A 20088-nucleotide genomic window follows, 5' to 3' on the forward strand; every position below is an offset into this window, starting at 1 on the left:
GTCGTTTAAATTTATTAATTGAAAAAGAAAATTTTCCGGTTCCAAATATCGAGGAACAATTGCACCAAGCTAAGCAATATACATTTTTTACGATTCTAGATTTAAATAGTGGATATTATTAAATCCCAATCGCACCTGAAAGTTGCAAATACACGGCATTTATAACCCCTGATGGCTTGTATGAATTCAAACGCATGCCATTTGGGTTGAAGAAAGCGCCGATTGTTTTTCAACGCTTAATGACAAAGTTTAAGGAACGAGTCCACGAAGACGACCTTATGATTTACATGGATGACATCTTGATACGTAGTCAAACGTTCGAGCAAATGCTAGAAAAATTGAACAGAGTTTTGACAGTTTTACGTAATGCGGGCTTGACGCTAAATATAAAAAATGCGATTTTATGAAAACAACGTTTACATTTCTTGGTCACGAGCTAACGTCAGAAGGTATTTCGCCTGGTAAAATCAAAACCGTATCCAAGTTTCAGACACCGGCTAATATAGCAGATATACGCAGATTTTTAGGGTTAAGCGGGTACTTTAGAAAATTTGTCCCCGGATATGCTATAATTTCAGAGCCGCTACGCAAACTGCTACGAAAAAATCAAAATTTTGAATGGACGAAAGTGCAAGAATGCGCATTTGAGCAATTAAAATCTAAATTAGTATCACGACCAATATTGGTTGCATATCATGTTGATGCAGACCATGAGCTGCACACGGTGCAAGTGCAGTAGGTTTGGCCGGTGTATTATTGCAGCGCGAAAAAGATGATTTTAAGCCAATAGCATATTACAGTAGAGCATGAACTCGAAACTCTAGCCGTTGTAGAGTCTCTAGAACGATTTCGATATTTTATTTATGGTAAAAAGATTAAGGTTAGAACAGACTGTAGCGCACTTAAAACGACTATGCAAAAGAAAGAGCTCATACCACGGATCGCCAGATGGTGGTTACGAGTACAAGATTACGACATTGAAATTGAACATCGACCGGGCAATCGCATGGAGCACGTCGATGCTCTAAGCCGAGTTCCATACGAAGAAGCACGAACAACCGAAGTAGTAGACGTACATATTGATAAAGCAGTGATAGATAAAGATGACTGGCTTTTTAGCATGCAGTTGCAGGACGAGCGCATATGTCAAATTGTAAACAATATGAAAACAAACAACAATGTTGAAGATAAAGAGTATGTACTACAGCATGGAAGACTTTTACGAAAAGTTGACGACAAACTTCTATGGGTTGTACCACGAACACTACGTCATAGAGTTGCCCAAGATTGTCATATGGAAGCAGGACACATGGGTGTCGAAAAGACGTTAGAACGATGGAAAACCTATATGTGGTTTCCACGAATGCGAAATTTTGTCAAACAATTCATTTTATCTTGTATGGATTGTGCTTACAATAAACGAAAAGGTGGTAAAGCCAAAATTCAGTACCAATTCAGCGACATCGAACCAGTTCCATTCAGAACTATGCATATGGATCATTTGGGTCCATTTCCGAAAAGCTCAAAAGTAAAAGAACATCTTTTGGTTATCGTCGACTCATTCAAAAAATTTACAACGCTATATCCCGTTAAGAATACATCAACTCGCTATGTCATCGAAGCATTAAACGAAGCAAGTAGTTATGTTGGAATGCCATTACGTATTGTGGCAGATAGAGGTTCTGCTTTCACGTCTCGCGAATTCGAAAAATACTGTTTCGAAAATGATATAAAACATATTCTCACGGCGGTGCGAACACCAAGAGCGAATGGTCACGCAGAAAGAACAAATCGCACAATTTTGTCTATGTCATTACCGATGAATTCTGTAGATAAGAAATGGGACGAAAAAAATCGCTGTGTACAGTGGTGCATAAACACGATGAAGAACAGTACCACGGGTTGTACACCTCACGAGCTCTTGTATGGGTACAAGCCACTTGATATTTTACTCAACAGAGTTATTCTAAGCTTGCAAGCAAACGACGAAACACTAAATGACAAACAACTAACAGATCTCCGTGAAACAGCAGCTAAAAGAATTAATGAAAAACGAGCAGCTGCGAAATCTCGTTTCGACGCAGCACACGACGCAACTCCGCATACTTTCCAAGAAGGTGACGTAGTTCTAGCCGAAAATGAACCACCAAGCACAGGTATGTCAAGAAAACTCGAACCACCATTCAAGGGACCGTTTTTAGTTACCAACGTCCTTGACCACGACCGATATGTGGTAGAAGATCTTCCACAAACACGACGCAATAGAAAGCATTATTCTTCTGTTTACTCCATCGTTAAGTTGAAACGCTGGTGTCAGTTACCAGAAGACGACGACAACGAAAAAGAAATAGTCAATAACGAGTTGAGCGAGGTCGCTCAAGTTTATCAGGAAAGGCCGACTGTAAATGAATATTAGAAACATCAACGAGAAGAAGAGTAGTCAGCAATCGTCGACCAACGCTGTGACACGTACACCACGAGATAACATAATATTTTCCGTTTCTTAAAAATCAATTGTTAGAATAACATGAAATATTATTTATTTTTAATTTAATAATCACACACACAAACAAACATTGTTATTGAATATACTTTTGAAAAATCCTGACGTTTTTTATTTAATGTACGGCACGATACGATACGTTAAGAGTAAGTATCTCATTAACACTTGTAACTGTGGTGTACCATGAGGTTCCAGAGCGTAGTGGTTTAAACGATTTCTAATCAACACTGCCACCATGCGCTTTTCCATCCGGATGATTTGTAACATATAGTCTAAATCCTGGTATATTTAAATTATTTTTATTTCTTAGATGAGTTTCTGAAATAAGGATTATATCTATATTCTTTTCAGACAGAAATCTGATAATCTTTATGTTGGTTAACACCGTTAGCATTCCATATATTTAGTAAGCTCATTTGTTACTTAATAAATTATGCAACATTTGATTTTGTGATTTTATTAAATCTTGGATCATGTTTTTGCGGCAGTTGCATTTGCACAGTGTTGCCTTTCACCCGCCTCTGCACAGCAAAAAAACCCACGTCCACAAACACAAGGAAGGTTCGACGTCGAGAAGGTGCAATCACAACAGATAGCCGAACGATTTTCTACTCGATTTGCACTCCTGCTCCATGAGAGCACTCGTCAATTACTCGGTATAAGGGAACTGTGGGACGGCATTTCAAAATTCTTACGTACAGCTGCAACCGAAACCATTGGTTTTTGGAAAGTGCAAAAGAAGAGCTGGTACGACGAGGAGTACCGTGTCGCAGCGGAGAGAAAACAGACTGCTTACCTCGCAACGTTACGATTGACCACAACACGTGCGGGGTGGGATAGATACCGAGAGTTGAAGAGGGCAGCGAGACGCATTTGCAGACAGAAGATGAAAGAGGCCGAAATGGGTGAGTATGAAGAGCTTGATAATCTGGCCGACAGGGGTAATGCTCGAAAATTCAAAGAAAAAATGCGGCGGCTTACAGAAGGTTTCAAGGCCTCATTGAGCATTGCGAAAAAGCGAAGAACAAAATAAAACAAGTAATTAGGGCTAAGTTTTGGCGCAATTGGAGCATTTTATACTCAAGCAGAGGATCAGAATCTAAGCAATTATATAAACATATACTCTATAAAACTTATGCATTAATCGATAAATTCGGCAAAAGATTTGTCAGAAAAACGAAGATCCTGGTAATAGTTATATGGGTTTAGGCACAAAGATATAGTGTAATGAGTAAAACATGTTCCGTAATTTTCATTGAGATAACTCAAGTATTTGCCGACACATTCAGCATAAAGTCATATGAAAGTTCGAAAATACTTATATAAGGTATAGGGGGGCTAGAGAAGTATTTACCCGCTTTAACCCATTTTCGATACACAGAATTACTATTGCAAGAAAAGGATTCTCTCTGAATTTCAATTGTATATCTGACATATCGACCGATATTTTCGTTCAAAAGTGAACGATAGGTACTGCGGTCCACATATTCGGTACGTAAGGCTTTGAACAGGGATCGAATCGTTACATCCGTAAACGTATCATTCGTCACGTAAATAGCTGTACTTCGGATTATGACATGCGTGAACGAGTATATAAACGTATCCGTTCGTTCGAAATATCATTCGAATGAACACTGCCATTCGTTGCAGACAAATTTAGGAAATTTTTGTTTGATTTGTTTTTCAATATTTTGATTTGTAAGTTATTTGAATCGTTCAATTTCGGTAGCCTGCTTTTTTATTCCGGCTATTCAAATTATTGAAAACAAGTAAGGAAGGGCTAAGTTCGGGTGTCACCGAACATTTTATACTCTCACATGGTAAAGTGATAATCGAGATTTCATAATACGTCATTTACATATTTTTCAAATACCGTATTTTTGTAAAGTTTTATTCCGCTATCATCATTGGTTCCTAATGTTTATACTCGTATTATACAGAGAAGGCATCAGATGGAATTCCAAATAGCTTTATATTGGAAGAAGGCGTGGTTGTGAACCGATTTCACCCATATTTCGTACATGTCATAAGGGTGTTAAGAAAATATTATATACCGAATTTCATTGAAATCGGTCTAGTAGCTCCTGAGATATGGTTCTTGGTCCATAAGTGGGCGGCGCCACGCCCATTTTCAATTTTTAAAAAAAGCCTGGGTGCAGCTTCCTTCTGCCACTTCTTCCGTAAAATTTAGTGTTTCTGACGTTTTTTGTTAGTCCGTTAACGCACTTTTAGTGATTTTCAACATAACCTTTGTATGGGAGGTGGGCGTGGTTATTATCCGATTTCTTCCATTTTTGAACTGTATATGGAAATACCTGAAGAAAACGACTCTGTAGACTTTGGTTGACATAGCTATAGTAGTTTCCGAGATATGTACAAAAAACTTAGTAGGGGGCGGGGCCACGCCCACTTTTCCAAAACAATTGCGTCCAAATATGCCCCTCCCTAATGCGATTCTTTGTGCCAAATTTCACTTTAATATCTTTATTTATGGCTTAGTTATGACACTTTATAGGTTTTCGGTTTCCGCCATTTTGTGGGCGTGGCAGTGGACCGATTTTGCCCATCTTTGAACTTAACCTTCTTATGGAGCCAAGGAATACGTGTACCAAGTTTCATCATGATATCTCAATTTTTACTCAAGTTACAGCTTGCACGGACGGACGGACAGACGGACGGACGGACGTCCCGACGGACGGACAGACAGCCCATCCGGATTTCGACTCTACTCGTCGCCCTGATCACTTTGGTATATATAACCCTATATCTGACTCTTTTAGTTTTAGGACTTACAAACAACCGTTATGTGAACAAAACTATAATACTCTCGTTAGCAACATTGTTGCGAGAGTATAACTAGAGGACCCGTCTACGCTTCACTGTGGCTGATACTTAGATAATACTACTACTACCAACATCCATAGTTGAATTATAACTATTAGTTTATAAGATATAGCATTTTTGGGAAGCAACTTGTATTGGTTTACAAAAAAATTGATCATAAAGCGTTTCGTGTGTTAATAAAGCATTTCTTTTTTGGAGAAAATACTGTTCAATTTTGGCTCAGGGATATCCACCGTTGAAAAGACATTTGCTAAGCTGGAAATAGCCGAATTAAGCACCGAGGACAATGATGCTATAGGTTCGAAAGCTATGTGTAAAGTGGGTACCTCGCAAGTTCATAATCCAATAAAAACAACGAATAACTGATTCTGAGAAGTATTTGAGCGCTCTATAATCGTAATAAAACCGCATTTTTGCGTCTGTGTGTGACAATAGAATCATAGCTCCATCATTTTCCACTTGAGTCCAATCGACTGTCATTCTAGTGAACTGCTTCTCAGGCGTAGAAAGACGAAAAAGTCGGATGGACAGGTTATGACATCAGTCTTTTCGTAAGCAGGCTGTATAATACATACTCAACGATTGATTACTGAGCCAGTTATATTCCATTGCACTCCGTATTTGGTTGCAGTTCTTTTCTACTATTACAAATACTTAACAATTGTATTATTTTTGAGGAAGAATCTGTTTAAAATTGTACGCATATGTATATATTCAAATGATTTCTACAAACATGAATTTTGAACAAATACTTATTATTTGAAACATAAATTTTGCATTTATTAGTTGTTTTTAATTTTGATATAAAGAGATAAAATTCATCCTATGTCCTTACCCTGGTTCTAAGCTACTTCCCCACCAATTTTCAGTCAAACCGGTTCAGCCGTTCTTGAGTTATAAATGGTGTAACTAACAACAACTTTCTTTTATATATGTACACTAGCTGACCCCGCAGCCGTTGTCCTGCGTGAAATTATATGCTTTGAAATGAAAAAAAATTGAAATTATATTGTGTCGAAAATGATTTATTTTCGATTTTTCTACATTTTTTTAATGTAGCGCAGCTTAATAAACATAATTTTTTTGATTTCTGTTCTGGTGCGTAAATATACAAAGAAGATGGGTTTCCAACTCGTCAACACGCCACATATATCTGGCCAATTTTTAATGGAAATTGAATACGTTTGAAATGAAATGGCTGTCCCTTGTATTCGATAACTGCGTCATAATCAGTCGGGTTCCATTACACAGTTTCGGCGCATGAAGATTGTGAAACATAATAATGACAGATCCAACTTTGAGACGCAAATGATGCTGGGGCATACCAAGGCTCTCCAAAGAATTTGGAAACTCCACTGGATAATTTACGGTTTCGTCTTTCTTGTCAAGACGATCGATCGATTTATATGAGCGCAAACCTCCCGAAATTTGACTTTGAATCTTCCAGTTTAAGTCATTAACATTGGTATTTTTGGCAACTCAAATTGCGCGTGCACTCAAGCAATTGCAGTTACAATAATTTTGCCAATGTGCGGATAAACATTCGTGATGGGTTCATCTTCCGTTGAAGTGAATTGACAAAGGGGATGTGAAATTGATATCAAACCGCTGGAAGTATCAACCGAATACCGAATACAATGTAAAATATCATCGGCAATGTCATTTTTTCGTATCCCATAATTAACGCGAATTCGAAGGCTGATATGTCGAAATGATCTTCGCGAAAACTATGCGAACTTCAGTGGCATGCGAAGTAATTATAGCATTGTCCTTCGTCTGTTTCCAGTGATTAGCATGTTCCAGCAAACGCAACTGCTGGCATGATTCTCAAAAAGTTGCACACACTGTACCATTCACAATACGTCGGAAAAGTTTCATGAATTGCAAAAGTAAACATCCTACAAAGCGCTTTATTGCGGTTCACATATCGACCCATTTGATACTGCTGATCTCATATTGTTCTAGGCCAATAACCGCTATGTTGCTTTCTTTGGTGACGTACTTGCAAACGTATTTGATCGATTTCACCAATCTACAATATTCAACATTGACATGAGTTTTGAATGTGAATTAGTCAAAAGTGGCGAATATGGTACGATCCATATGTTTTCAACTTCGATGTGTTGTTAACGTCGATATTCACGCCTCTAAATGCTAAATGTTCTGCCATTGTCGTCTGGTGAGCGACGCCGATACAGTGATTATCCATCATTTCCCATTTCCGTTTCCGAAAGAAAAGCACATGAGTAGTGTTTCGTGCATTTATTGTCAGACATACAAACCAAAGTGGGATTGTAAGGTTCCCAAAGTCCATGAACCATATTAGTTTTCACCACTTCGTATAATTCTGGATCTATCTCTGAATCAGGAATTTCTGCTGAAATGATTTCATCAATTTGATCTGGTGTAATCACTATCCGCATCGTCATCGCATTTTGGGAGTACTTCTTGCCTTTCTTTGGGCTGCCATACGTTGATGGCAAAAACAACGCCGACAAATATTAGAGCGACCTCTTCGTGGCTTCGTAACAAATTTCAATCAGTAATTGATCACTTCGTCTGAAACACACATAAAGTTTTCACTGAATAATTTTCAATAATTTTTCCTTTGGATAGCCGGAATAAAAAAGCAAGCGACCGCAATTGAACGATTCAAATAATTGAAAAACAAAACAAACAAAAATTGAAAAATTGTGTATGAAAAATGTTACTTTTTGGAATTGTCCAATTTTCCGACTTCTCCTCATGAAAAATATAAGGTATTTCTTTCTAAACCTTTCCCGATCCACAACAAACAACCTTTAAAAATTTCATTAAGATTGGTTCAACCGTTCTCTTACTGTTACTAACAAACAAACATTCATATTTATTGTAACGTTTGTATGGGGAAAATAAAAGGGCTGTTTTTAGGGGTTTTCCGGAAACTATTCGAATTTTTCTCGCCGTAAAAACCATCCTTGAACTTCAACAAACATTTAAGAAGAAGAATTGGCCAAATTGGTCCAGGCGTTATGCGCGTACATACATTTTTGGTATTCATTTTTATTTATATAGAAGAATTATATACATATGTAGATATATACTTACATACATAGATGGATGTGAGGTTTTTTTATTGTTTTTTTGTTTGAAGAAATCAAATATTCAAATTTTGAAAAAATGCTTATTATTTGAAATACATTTAATTTTTGTATTTATGAGTTGTATTAAGTTTTGACATAAAGAGATAAAAGGTATCCTATATCCTTACCTTGGTTCTAAGCTACTTCCCCACAAATTTTCAGTCAAATCGGTTCAGCCGTTATAAATGGTGTAACTAACAACAACTTTCTTTTATATATGTATATAGATTAATCTCTGAAAACTTTAGATGTACTCTGTTGAGAGGCAAAAGATAGGTTTGCCGCACGCACACATTATTCTTTGGATGGTGGATAGTGGTTACACCAGATCAAATTGATGAAATCATTTCTGCGGAGATTCCTGATGCAGAGAAAGGTCCAGTTTATACGAAGTGATGAAAACCACAATTCCACATCGGTTTGTGTGTCTGAAAATAAATGCACCAAACACTATCTACGTGCTTTTCTTTCAGAAGCAGAAACTCGAAATGATGGATATCCACTCTATCGGCGTCGCTTACCAGACGACAATGGCAGAACATTTAGCATTCAATTCAGAATAGTGAATATCGAAGTTGACAACACACGGATCGTATTATATTCACCATTATTGTCTAATTCACATCCAAAACTCATATCAATGCTGAGTATTGCTGTTTGGCTTATCGATAAAATACGTTTGTAATTACGTCACCAAAGGAAGCAACATGGCGGTTGTAGGGTATTTACTTTTGCAATTCATGAACGTTTTCCGACTGTTGTGCGTCTGGCAGTTAATTTGGAGAACGGCCAAAGAGTTTATTTCAGCCCAGTACAGCCAGTGGAAATACCGCCAGCAACAAAATTAACATTGACGAGTTTTTTCTAAACTTTCGTCAGTCATCCGTTAGCGAGAACATTGCTCTATTCGAAAATACCTTGATGTTATACCTGGAATGCATCGTCGAAGAAATAGTTACGCAGAAAGCAAGGCCAACCAGTAGATGGACATCCAGGTGTGTTCTCATCTAATGCATTAGGACGAATTTACACAATCCACCCTAAAAACTACGATTATTTCAACCTTCGGTTGCTATTGATTAATGTACACAGAGCGAAAAGTACCTAATAAAATAGAACAAAAGTAAGAAGATATCTCTATGGTTTTTCCTCAAGAAGAACGCCTTCTTATTCCAATTAGGAAAATCTTTTCAATGAAATCAAGAAGAAATCTTCGATATTTTATGTGAATATCTTCTTAAATTCATTAAAAAGTCAATCTTTTTATTTTTAAAAGAATACCTTCTTGAATTAATTAAAAAGTTTGTCTTATTGTTTTTATAAGTTTATCTCCTTGAATTTATTAAAAAGTTTGACTTATTAATTTTAAAAGTTTATCTGGTTGAATTTAACAAAAAGTTTGCCTTATTATTTTTATAGGTATATCTCCTTGAATTTATTAAAAAGTTTACCTTTTAATTTTATAGAGCTATCTTCTTGAATTTATTAAAATGCATGTTTTAGTATTCTAATAAGTTTAGAGCTTTACATTTATTTAAAAAGCATAAGTTGATAATACAAATTACAGATATTACATATTAAGGTTTTCATTCAATTCTAAACATTTTACGTTTATTTATTACATAAGTTGGGTAAAAAAATAACTTAAATAACTTAACATGATTCTTTTCGTAAGTAATAAAATATGGGAAAGGTTTTGAGATCTTTTCACAAATAATTCACATTATTTTTTTTTTATTATAGTTTAATAACCACATACCATAAACCATACATACAAAAATTTAATGAATTATCAAACTACAAACTGATAAAAACTTTTTCTTAAAATTCTGAAACTTAGGTTTATAAGTATGGGTTTTGTAATGGAATATATATAATATAAATAGCAAATAAAATATATAATTATTATACACATTAAATAAGAAATCAATAAATTAAATTACCAATACTTCTTTTGTCTTAAAACTTTAAGTTGCCATTATTAATGTAAAAGTGAATAGGTGGACCATCTAACGTTGTCAAATTTATGACATCATATATTTCTGTAACGTAAGATATGATTGATTTCTGAAAAATTTAGGTGTGTCCATTTTTTCCAACAATTTCTAATTATTTTCTTTAATTATAAAATCCAATACTTCATACATATTTATATTTTCATTCAGTAACTATGTGGCCAATTTTAAATTTAACACCTGAAATCAAGAATTGAACATTTGTTCTGATATTTTATGCGCGTATCTTCTGCAACTGGTGTCATTAAAAATGTCCAAAAAGTTTTTTTCCCATTTTTTTAAATTGTAGGATAATGCACTAGGTTATGAAACTTAATTAAAAAGTTTGTAAATAATTGTTTTTATAAGTTTATGCTCTTCAATTTAATTAAAATTTGAAAATTATTAATTTTAAAGTTAACAAATGCAGATCAATAAGTCTCACGAACAAATAAGTTTATTCACTTAATCATTTTTCATTAGATATCTACCATGAATTTCATTAGAAAATGTTTTCATCTTTAATTTTATAGAGCGTTTTGTATCTTGCTTTTGAATTGGTGGATTAAATTGCCAATTTCTGTTTTGAAACATCTGTTTCCTAATTCAAAGTTTCTAAACAAAAAATTTATTTAACAAAATAATGTAAAATTTTGAAAATTAAAAATAACAGATATTACATATTAAGGTTTTCATTCAATTCTAAACATTTTTTTATTTATTACATAAGTTGTTAAAAAATATCGCTAAATAACTAACATGATTCTTTTGAAGTAATAAAAGTATTTGAAAGGTTTTGAGATCTTTTCACAAATAATTCACATTATTTTTTCATTGAATAGTTTAATAACCAGCAACGCTTAAACCATACATACACAAATGTTCGGTTCGAAATGTATCAAACTACAAACTGATAAAAACTTTTCGAAATTGAGAAACTTAATGGTTTATAAGTATGGGTTTTTAATGGAATATATATAATATAAATGCGTAGCAAAAAAATATATAATTATTATACAGTATTAAATAAGAAATCAATAAATTAAATTCGCAATACTTGGGTTTGTGTTATTAAAACATGGAATTATTACGCAAATAAAAGTGAATACCGTATAAAATACATCTAACGTGAAGTCAAATTTATGACATCATATATTTCTGTAACGGGCCCCATAAGATATGGCAGAAAATCCGCTTTTTTATCGAAAATTTAGGTGTGTCCATTTTTTGAATGGCCAACAATTTCTACATTATTTTCTTTAATTATAAAATCCGTTCAAGAACTGCCCATACAAAAATGTATATTTGGTGTGGTTTATAGTTACAGTAATCATTGGACCAATTTTTTCAAAGATTTAACACGTTACGGTTTAATTCGCTAATGTTAATTGAACATTTGTTCCAAAAATGGAAGTAATGAACTTGCGCGTATGTGCTTGTGCAACTGGTGTTCAGCCACAACCGAAATTCCATAAAATTTTATTGGTCCCACTTTTTTAATTATTGTAGAAATGGACTAAGTTGGAAACTTCATGGTTTCAGATGTTCCTTTAATAATTTTTGTGGGGCTATGTAAAATTAAGCCAGCAATTAATAATTGGAGATCATTTAAGAATTGTATCGTTGTAATTAGATAACAAATGCAGATCAATAAGTCTCACGAACAGAATAAGGAATTTATTTAAATAAATTATCTTCAATCAATTAGAACACCTAACGTTTCAAATAAAGTATCATGAGAAAATTTTTTCATTTTTTTTAAAAAGTTATCATTTTGAAAAATCAAGCGATACTTTGTATATGAGTTCGGGACTTCAAGACAATCTGTACGAACTTGAAGTTTTTGACTTTTGCATATTCTGCACCAATTTCTGTATCCCCATAACTGAAACAATGCAGTGTTAAGACCAAGATTATCGCCTAAAATTTGTACTAGTTTAAAATGTATTATACAGCTTTTGCCATCTACATTTATTTGAAGGCCATTAATTTCCAATGTTTTTAAAATATTCAGAAGCGGTGTAAGGCAAACAGTAAATCCACAATCTTGTAGATCTCGAACTTTAACAAACCCTGCTACAAATATATTTGATAATTTGCTAAGTTGGTACTGAGGTACGCCCAAATTTACTGCCCAAAGGATCATTAATTTCGAAGTCATCCATATACAAAAAAAAATGGAATCGTTACATTATTTTTCTTTGAATTTTGCCAAAAGCTGCTATTGATGAAATGAGTATAAGGAAGGTTTTCTGAAAAGGTTTTCATATTTAAAAGCGTTGCTTCTAAGATCCCTTTACTCTCAAAAAATTTTTTAATTTGAAAAGGAATGTCTGATAGGGTTATTTCGGTTCTAGCTGAGGTTAAAGTTGGGTTGTTATTAAGTATGACTTCTGAGAGTTCGTCGCTAACAATATATTTTTGCGGATGTTTATACAGGTCTAGTTTTTCTATTTCTTTGAAAAATTTGTATTCGGTGGTTAAATCATAAAATGGCTGAGATATAATTTTAATTACTTCCTGAAGTATAGAATTATTTTCATGAAAATTACTAATGGCTCTTAATATTTCACATATTGGGGTTGAATTTCGAATACGTCTTTCTGAGAAAAATTCGTATTGGAATGCAGTTGAAGTAGAAACGCGATCATTGAATCTTTTAAAGAAGTAATATTTTAAATTGGTTTTAGTTGATTTGATGAATTAGTTGTTTTACTTGGAATATTAAGAGCAAGAGAATTTTCTTTACAAGATTGGCTATTGCGAATTTCTATTTTCAAATGTTTTTTGAGGTGAATTTGAAATCTGTGAATGTTATAAAAAATTTGTTTGCAATTATATTCGTTACATTGAAATTTACAAACTGGTGGAGTACCATGTGCTGACTTTAGATGTTTAATCAGCTCTATAGGATTTAAGTGAGCTTTTTGACAAATGAAACAAGCAAAATTGGAAATTATAGCAAAATTAGACGAAATTAGTTTAATTTACTCAAAAGATTTGCCACTGAAGAAAATTCTTCGGATTTCAACTCAAAAAAATATTGTTCTAAAAATGCCCATACTTGCTTGCTTCTTTGTGAATACTCTATCTTATGTATAAACGTACGATAGTTTAATAATGCAGTCAACGCACTTCATATACGTAGTACATTTCCATTGCAGACCATCGCAAAAAACATAAAACTCTGAAATGGATGACCAATCTGATCCAACGACGATAATTCTCGGCTGTAGTTTCTCCTTTCTTACCGCAAACTGGTTCTTCAATTCAATTATTGTGGGTTGAATATCATTACGTGTTGCAACGAGTGTTACAAAATCTGTTTGGGCATCAGCTATTGTTGGTTTTTTGTCCTTATTAAGCCTCAAAGGCTGTAGCAAAGCATGTAGAAGAATTGTACTTATACAATATTTACATTCTGTAAAAAAATTGTGTAAATAAAAATTTTATTATTTTAAAAGTGATATTCAGGATTTCGTACATACGATCCGGCATCATTGCATTTCCAAATCACCACGACAGCGCAATATAAAATTTATTGTTGTACATATACATACATATCTATATGTAATTTGTGATTGCACTGCCATGGTAATATGGTCGTTTGCATATTATATAGCACGAAATCCTGAATACCGCAATTTCATTTGATAAACCACTTTACCATTTGAGATGTTGTCAATGTGCAAATACTTTAAGAATAGTTCCCTTGAAACACGGTCTTTTATATCTCTATCAAAAATTTTGAGGATTTCTTTATAAAACTTCTCCAATTTCAAAAATAACATATTTCCTTTCCCGGGGTAAAGAGTCTCAAAGTCTATTTCTACCTATGGAAAATAAGTTATTGAATTATTTGAAAAAAGCATTGAATATAAGAACTCACAAGTTCATATCCACGAAAGTCCTTATAGCGCGGCCATTCACTAAAAATGCAGCCTAAAGAACTGGCGTTATGGATATCTATAATTCTTTGACCAGATAACCTATTCCCATGGTGTGCAATTATTCTGCAGCCAGCACTTCTTTTCGTAATACTTATCTGAATATTCAGAAATAAGTATATCTTGTGAGAGGAAACAATCTATTTGTTTATACCGCTGGATAAAGCTGCTGGCGGAGCGGTAGTTGTACGATCGGTTGAAAACTTTTTATAATTGGTTTTGTCAGCATTCGTCCAGCGTGAAAATAGCTATCCCGTAGGATTTTTCTTACCATATTTTCTTGCTAGAAAATATGTTTCCTAAATATTAAATAGTTGCATTAAAAAAATAGACCATGTTACAAATAAATAAATCATATGCAAAACAAAACATTAGTTTTATTTTGGTTTGGCCCTATTTTTATTTATTAATTTTTAATAGTAATAGTTTTTACAAGTTTATCCTTCGTCATAAACTGTACAAATCTAACTTCATACTAAACTCCTAATTTGGTTGTTTATGTTTTGCACAACGTTTTAAGTGTGCCAAATGATTTCCCAAAAATAATTAAAATAGTAAGCAGAACTGATTTTTTTCATTTTGAAACATGAAATGATTACATATACGTATGGATATACATACCGGATTCTCTTTGGGGAATACATCGCAGATGATGTTGGCCCACTTTTGCATTTCTCCATATGTCAGTTTTTTCCGCCTTCCTATATAATTCTCTATTACGCAGTGACACAATGTATTCTGCTGCTTGGCGCCCAAGAAACCATTTTTCTGCTGAAAGTGAAGCACAAGCTGCCCTTTAACCGTACCTTTTAAAAGGTCGGTTAAGCTGCGACTGTCCATGCAGTTATCATACGTTGGCTGGAGTACTGGTGAAGAATCTCTTGAACTTTTAGCTGCATTTAAGTCGTCAGAAATTTCCTGTAACCACTCCAAAATTCGACTACTCTCAGATAAGGTGCTTGCATCACGTACAAGCGGTATATTCTAAAAATGCTTACATAAATGTACACCAAAGAAAATTATGCTGCACTTACCATGTTCTTCCTCCATTCTCTTAATCCCGCTTTAAACTTGATGCATTCGCCAAAAAATTTTGTTGGAAGCTTTTCAAATAAACAGTCGATATCTTCCCAATCCATTTTTGTTAAAATTATCGTTGATGTCACTCTGTAGTCCACAAGAATGGAGCAAATATCATCATTTAACTCCCATGATTTAAAAATGGGCAGCGTTTCAATTGCATCTAATCCGAACTGAATATATCCATTTTACAAACTTGTCACAATTTTTATAAGACATGCGTCGGGCCACACTCACGTTAATACTGACTGATGCCCAATAATTATTGCATCATCTTAAGTATGCAAAAACACGAGCCGATAGAAATACAGTTATGATTGGCGACATTGAAATGCTTATGCTTGTGAATAGTTTGTTTTTGTTTGTGCATTTGCTCTTTTTTTTAACTAATATACGCAAGGCTACATTCCGTGCACTTCGACGCGTATAATGTATGTTATGGTTGCGTGCTCAACACATATCATTATGTTATTGTTGCTTATAGTGATTTACATTTCGTTTTTGTTTTCTATTTTCTTTCATACACTTCAGTTACTTTTTGAATTCAAGAGTATGGAAAAAAAAGATGTCAAAAGAAATCAATGGAACTTGCAATGGTACGCTTCCCTTCTCTTCTCACCGCCTTCTCCTACATTTAGACAGAATTTATCGAACAAGAAGTTTTCTCATTATTTTAAGCAGATAAACTTTTAAATAAAAATAAGAAGATTTCCCACATATAAATAAGAAGAAATCTCTATGAAAATATCTTCGTCTTTGACTTCTGTCCTCTTCTTGGTCCCTGCAACTGATCATAGAGACAATCTTTTTATTTTTATTAGCCATATTTTTCTCTGTGTACGCGGTTCAACTTTATTTGAGTCATTGCGTACTGTGAATGATATGGTGTGTGCAAGTTCTGGAGAAGTAAGTCAGCAATTACAATTGCTGGAACGTGTTAATCACTGGAATGAAAATGAAGTTCGCACACTTTTCGCGATAAACATTTCGATATCTGTCTTCAAATCCGCGTCAATTATGGGATACGAACAAAAATGACATTGCCGAAGATATTTTACATCGTCCTCGCTAAAAATTGGAATTGGTTAAATATAAATTACATCTTCCCTTTATCAATTCACGAAAGATGAGCTCATCATGAATGTTCTAACATTGGCCAAATTATCGTTACTACGATTCCTTGAGTGCACACGCAATGTTAGCTGGCAAAAATACCGATGTTGTTGACTTAAACTGGAAGATTCAAAGTCAAATTCCGGGAGACTTGCGCTCATACAAATCGATCGATCTTCTTGACAATGAAGACGACGCCGTGAACTATTTAGTGGAATTTCTAAATTCTTTGTATAGGCATGATATGTCACCGCATCTGCGCTACTGAATACAAGGGGGCAGAATGCTTGATTCTAAGAATTCCTTTGAATTTGCCTTTTCAGTTCAAACGCATTCCGTTTCCAGTGAAAATTTCATTTGAGATGACAATCAGCAGGACACAAGTATAATCGCATAGTGTGTGGCATAAATTTGGAAATGCTATGTGTTTCACACTGTCAGATAAAAGTTAATAAAATACTTTTTATTTTCTTTATTTTAAAAAGGATTTTATTTTATAATATAATTTTTTTCGTTTATTTATTATTATTCGTTGGGAAAACTATGTCTTCTTAGTCTAACCTCTTTTTCTTAACTATTCTTATTGACTACCACTTAACTACTGACTGTGAAACTTATGTTAAAAATTAGTTATATTGGAATTAAAAGTGTGTGAGCAGCGATAATCACATGCAGTGCAACGTGACCGTGCATTCAATGCAGACGCTACGTCAGCACTTTTGGGCTAAACAAAATTTGGGACATAAACAGGAAATGATAGTCAGCGAAAGTATAGCAAAAATATGCTTATACGTTTCGTAATAATTATTACGAAATGTAAATATGTTCCTCCCTTCTTAATTTGATTGTCCTCAATCATTTTAGAAAAAGGGGATATTATTCAATCTTGGTGGTTTGCTAGGAGCTTCTAATTCTATTGGTTTGGGAATATCAATATAAGATGGTAATTTTATTCCCGTATGGGGCTCCAGACTAGTGGGTGGAATTTGAGATTCCCAAACAATAATTTCTTTAGTATATCTAAAGAAAAATTTCAAACATGCAATGGAAACGATAATTAGACTAAGAATAACAGAAATTGACCATCCTCCGATTTTTAGATGTTTTTGAATGGTTGGAATAACCTCCGTATTATTAATCTGCAATTCATTGAGAGCTTCGAGTGATAGTGAGTTAATGCGGTCAGTTGCAAAAGGAGTAGGCTGCATTAATGCAGGAATCATTTATAGAGGTGAGGCCTCTATGTTACTGAAATATTGTTAGCTTTTATAATGTTATTATGAAATTTAATAAGGAACGTGCCAGAAAGATTTCGCATCGTTTCATCGATATAAATATGTAGATGCGTTGTAATTATTTAGTAGGATAACGCCAGATCCGATTTCTTCGATTAATGGGATGTGATGATCATTGCTCGTTACACATGTAGAATTTTGACTACTTATAAGATTAGGAATACATTTTGTATCTGAAATATTCTTTATTTGATCTTCTTTACAAATTCTTATATTATTAAAATTTTCACAATCATTTACTATACCATAGATAGTTTTTCCGTATTTTAAAATTCGTTTAAATTCTAAATTAGTTATAGAATTTTCCTTTTTTACCGGTCTTAAAATTAAGTTTTCATAGGTTTCCTTTTTTGTTAACGGAACCTTAATCAAATAATATATTTTTTTATTAGTACTGTATAGGACAGATACTTTAGCAAATTTGAGTGCATCTTCGGGACTCACGAACATAATATTTTCTTCTCAAATTTTACTTAAAGCAATTTCAATTTCTTTTAAGTCTAATATACATACATATATGGATGATGATCCATTTTGAATATCTATCAATTCTTCTTTGATTAATCTTACTCTGTTTTGTAAATTTATAACTATTTCGTTTTCTAATAATACATCTTTTCTTATGGCATTTGGAATTTTATTTACCATATTTGTCAGGTTATTTAATCTTTTATGAAAAGCTTCGTTTACATAAACTTGTTTATTATTATTTTTATTTAGATCATTTATATTATTAGCTATTATTTCAAAGTCGTCGTGATCTGGTCATCCTGCGAGGTACTTCCAAATAGTACCTATGGCGTTTATTGCCCTTTTATTTTTTATAGTGGGTGTTATATTTTCTAAAATATTTTCGGTAAGTCTTAATTCGTGGGTCAGGATAGGATACAGGTTGTGGTGATTTGGGATGTTTTGTTGGATAAATGTAAGGGTGCTGGATATGGATATTGCGTACTGTGCCAGGTCTATTGGATGCAAAATAGTACGAGTTCCTTGCTGAATTTTTGCTGTACCTTTACTGATCGTGATAACGTATGAAGACGTATAATCAAAGATTTGGACCTCCGTCGCCACACAAGTTAGGATGAATAACATTAGGTAGACCTGCCGCATTGTTTTATTACTTGCTGCTGTTTCTGCTGCTATTGCTGTTATTAGTGATGAGTTTTGTTGTTGCTGTTTCTGATGTTGTTGTTTTCGATGATGAGTTTCGTTGTTGCTATTTCTGATGTTGTTGTTATCGATGATTACTTTCGTTGTTGCTATTTCTGTTATTGTTGTTGCTTCATTTAAATTTCCCAATGTAAATTGTCTTTATTTGAGCTTTATTTATTTTAAAATGTTGTCTCTGTTGCTTGATGATTGTTTTTTATACACAAAAATGTTTCTCACAATTTCAATTTTAATAAGTGTTATTATTTGATTGTTTGTTTTTTTTTTCTTACTTTACCGCACCGATCGCTCGAATTTCGCCCTTTTTGCATATCTTGCTACTCGGGATTCGGTAGCGACACTTTATCGCGCGGTTGCCTGCGGACGGACACTACAGGCAAGGGTTTTCACGAACAATTTTTTTTATTTAAATTCTCGCGATTTTAGCTCGGGCGCCAGTTAATAAAATACTTTTTAATTTCTTTATTTTAAAAAGGATTTTATTTTATAATATAATTTTTTTCGTTTATTTATTATTATTCGTTGTCGTTATTAAAAGTGTGTGGGCAGCGATCATCACATGCAGTGCAACGTGACCGTGCATTCAATGCAGACGCTACGTCAGAACTTTTGGGTCGCGGGTGCAACGATCGGAAATGGGCTAAACAAAATTTGGGACGTAAACAGGAAATGATAGTCAGCGAAAGTATAGCAAAAATATGCTTATACGTTTCGTAATAATTATTAAGAAATGTAAATATGTTTGGTGAAAAACGTAAATATGTTTAGTGTTAACTTATACGTGGCGTGCTCACGAGTTGGAAAACCATCTTTTCTGTACACCGGAACAGAAACCAAAAAATGTTGCTTATCAAGCTGCGTTACATTGAAAAAAAAAAAAAGAAATGATAAATTTAACTTTCTTTTCATTTCAAAACACATAATTTCACGCAGGGCAACGATTGCGGGGCCAGCTAGTAAATAAATAAATAGGACTTAAAAAAAAACAGAACAAATGGTGTTTCAAAATCAATTTAT

General features: G+C 33.8%; 1 protein-coding gene across 2 annotated transcripts; it reads right to left on the reverse strand.

The window, feature by feature from the left end:
- Positions 1-13185: 13185 nt before the first annotated feature.
- On the reverse strand, positions 13186-16349 carry LOC126754573 (uncharacterized). 2 transcript variants are annotated; one of them, XR_007666300.1, is made up of 6 exons: positions 15445-16349; positions 15032-15394; positions 14565-14709; positions 14353-14508; positions 14131-14296; positions 13186-13884 (listed from the first exon to the last, which is right to left on the reverse strand). XR_007666300.1 is itself a non-coding variant. In XM_050466668.1 (5 exons), the coding sequence occupies exons 1-5, from the start codon at positions 15547-15549 to the stop codon at positions 13556-13558; spliced, it is 1119 nt and encodes a 372-aa protein (XP_050322625.1). In that variant the 5' UTR covers positions 15550-16348; the 3' UTR covers positions 13186-13555. The 2 variants fall into 2 exon arrangements, 1 of the variants encoding a protein (XP_050322625.1); XM_050466668.1 differs by lacking the exon at positions 14565-14709 and having other exon boundaries at positions 15445-16348.
- Between the last annotated feature and the right edge of the window lie 3739 nt (positions 16350-20088).

The sequence above is a fragment of the Bactrocera neohumeralis genome, chromosome 4 (assembly GCF_024586455.1).
Source record: "Bactrocera neohumeralis isolate Rockhampton chromosome 4, APGP_CSIRO_Bneo_wtdbg2-racon-allhic-juicebox.fasta_v2, whole genome shotgun sequence".
Classification (NCBI taxonomy): Eukaryota; Metazoa; Arthropoda; class Insecta; order Diptera; family Tephritidae; genus Bactrocera; species Bactrocera neohumeralis.

Coding starts and splice junctions, on each gene's coding strand:
- LOC126754573 (XM_050466668.1), bottom strand. CDS start 15,549: ATGGATTGGGAAGATATCGACTGTTTATTTGAAAAGCTTCCAACAAAA. Junction 14,509..15,031: donor TATTCCCCAAAGAGAATCCG/GTATGTATATCC, acceptor CTGAATATTCAG/ATAAGTATTACGAAAAGAAG. Junction 14,297..14,352: donor ACTTTCGTGGATATGAACTT/GTGAGTTCTTAT, acceptor TATTTTCCATAG/GTAGAAATAGACTTTGAGAC.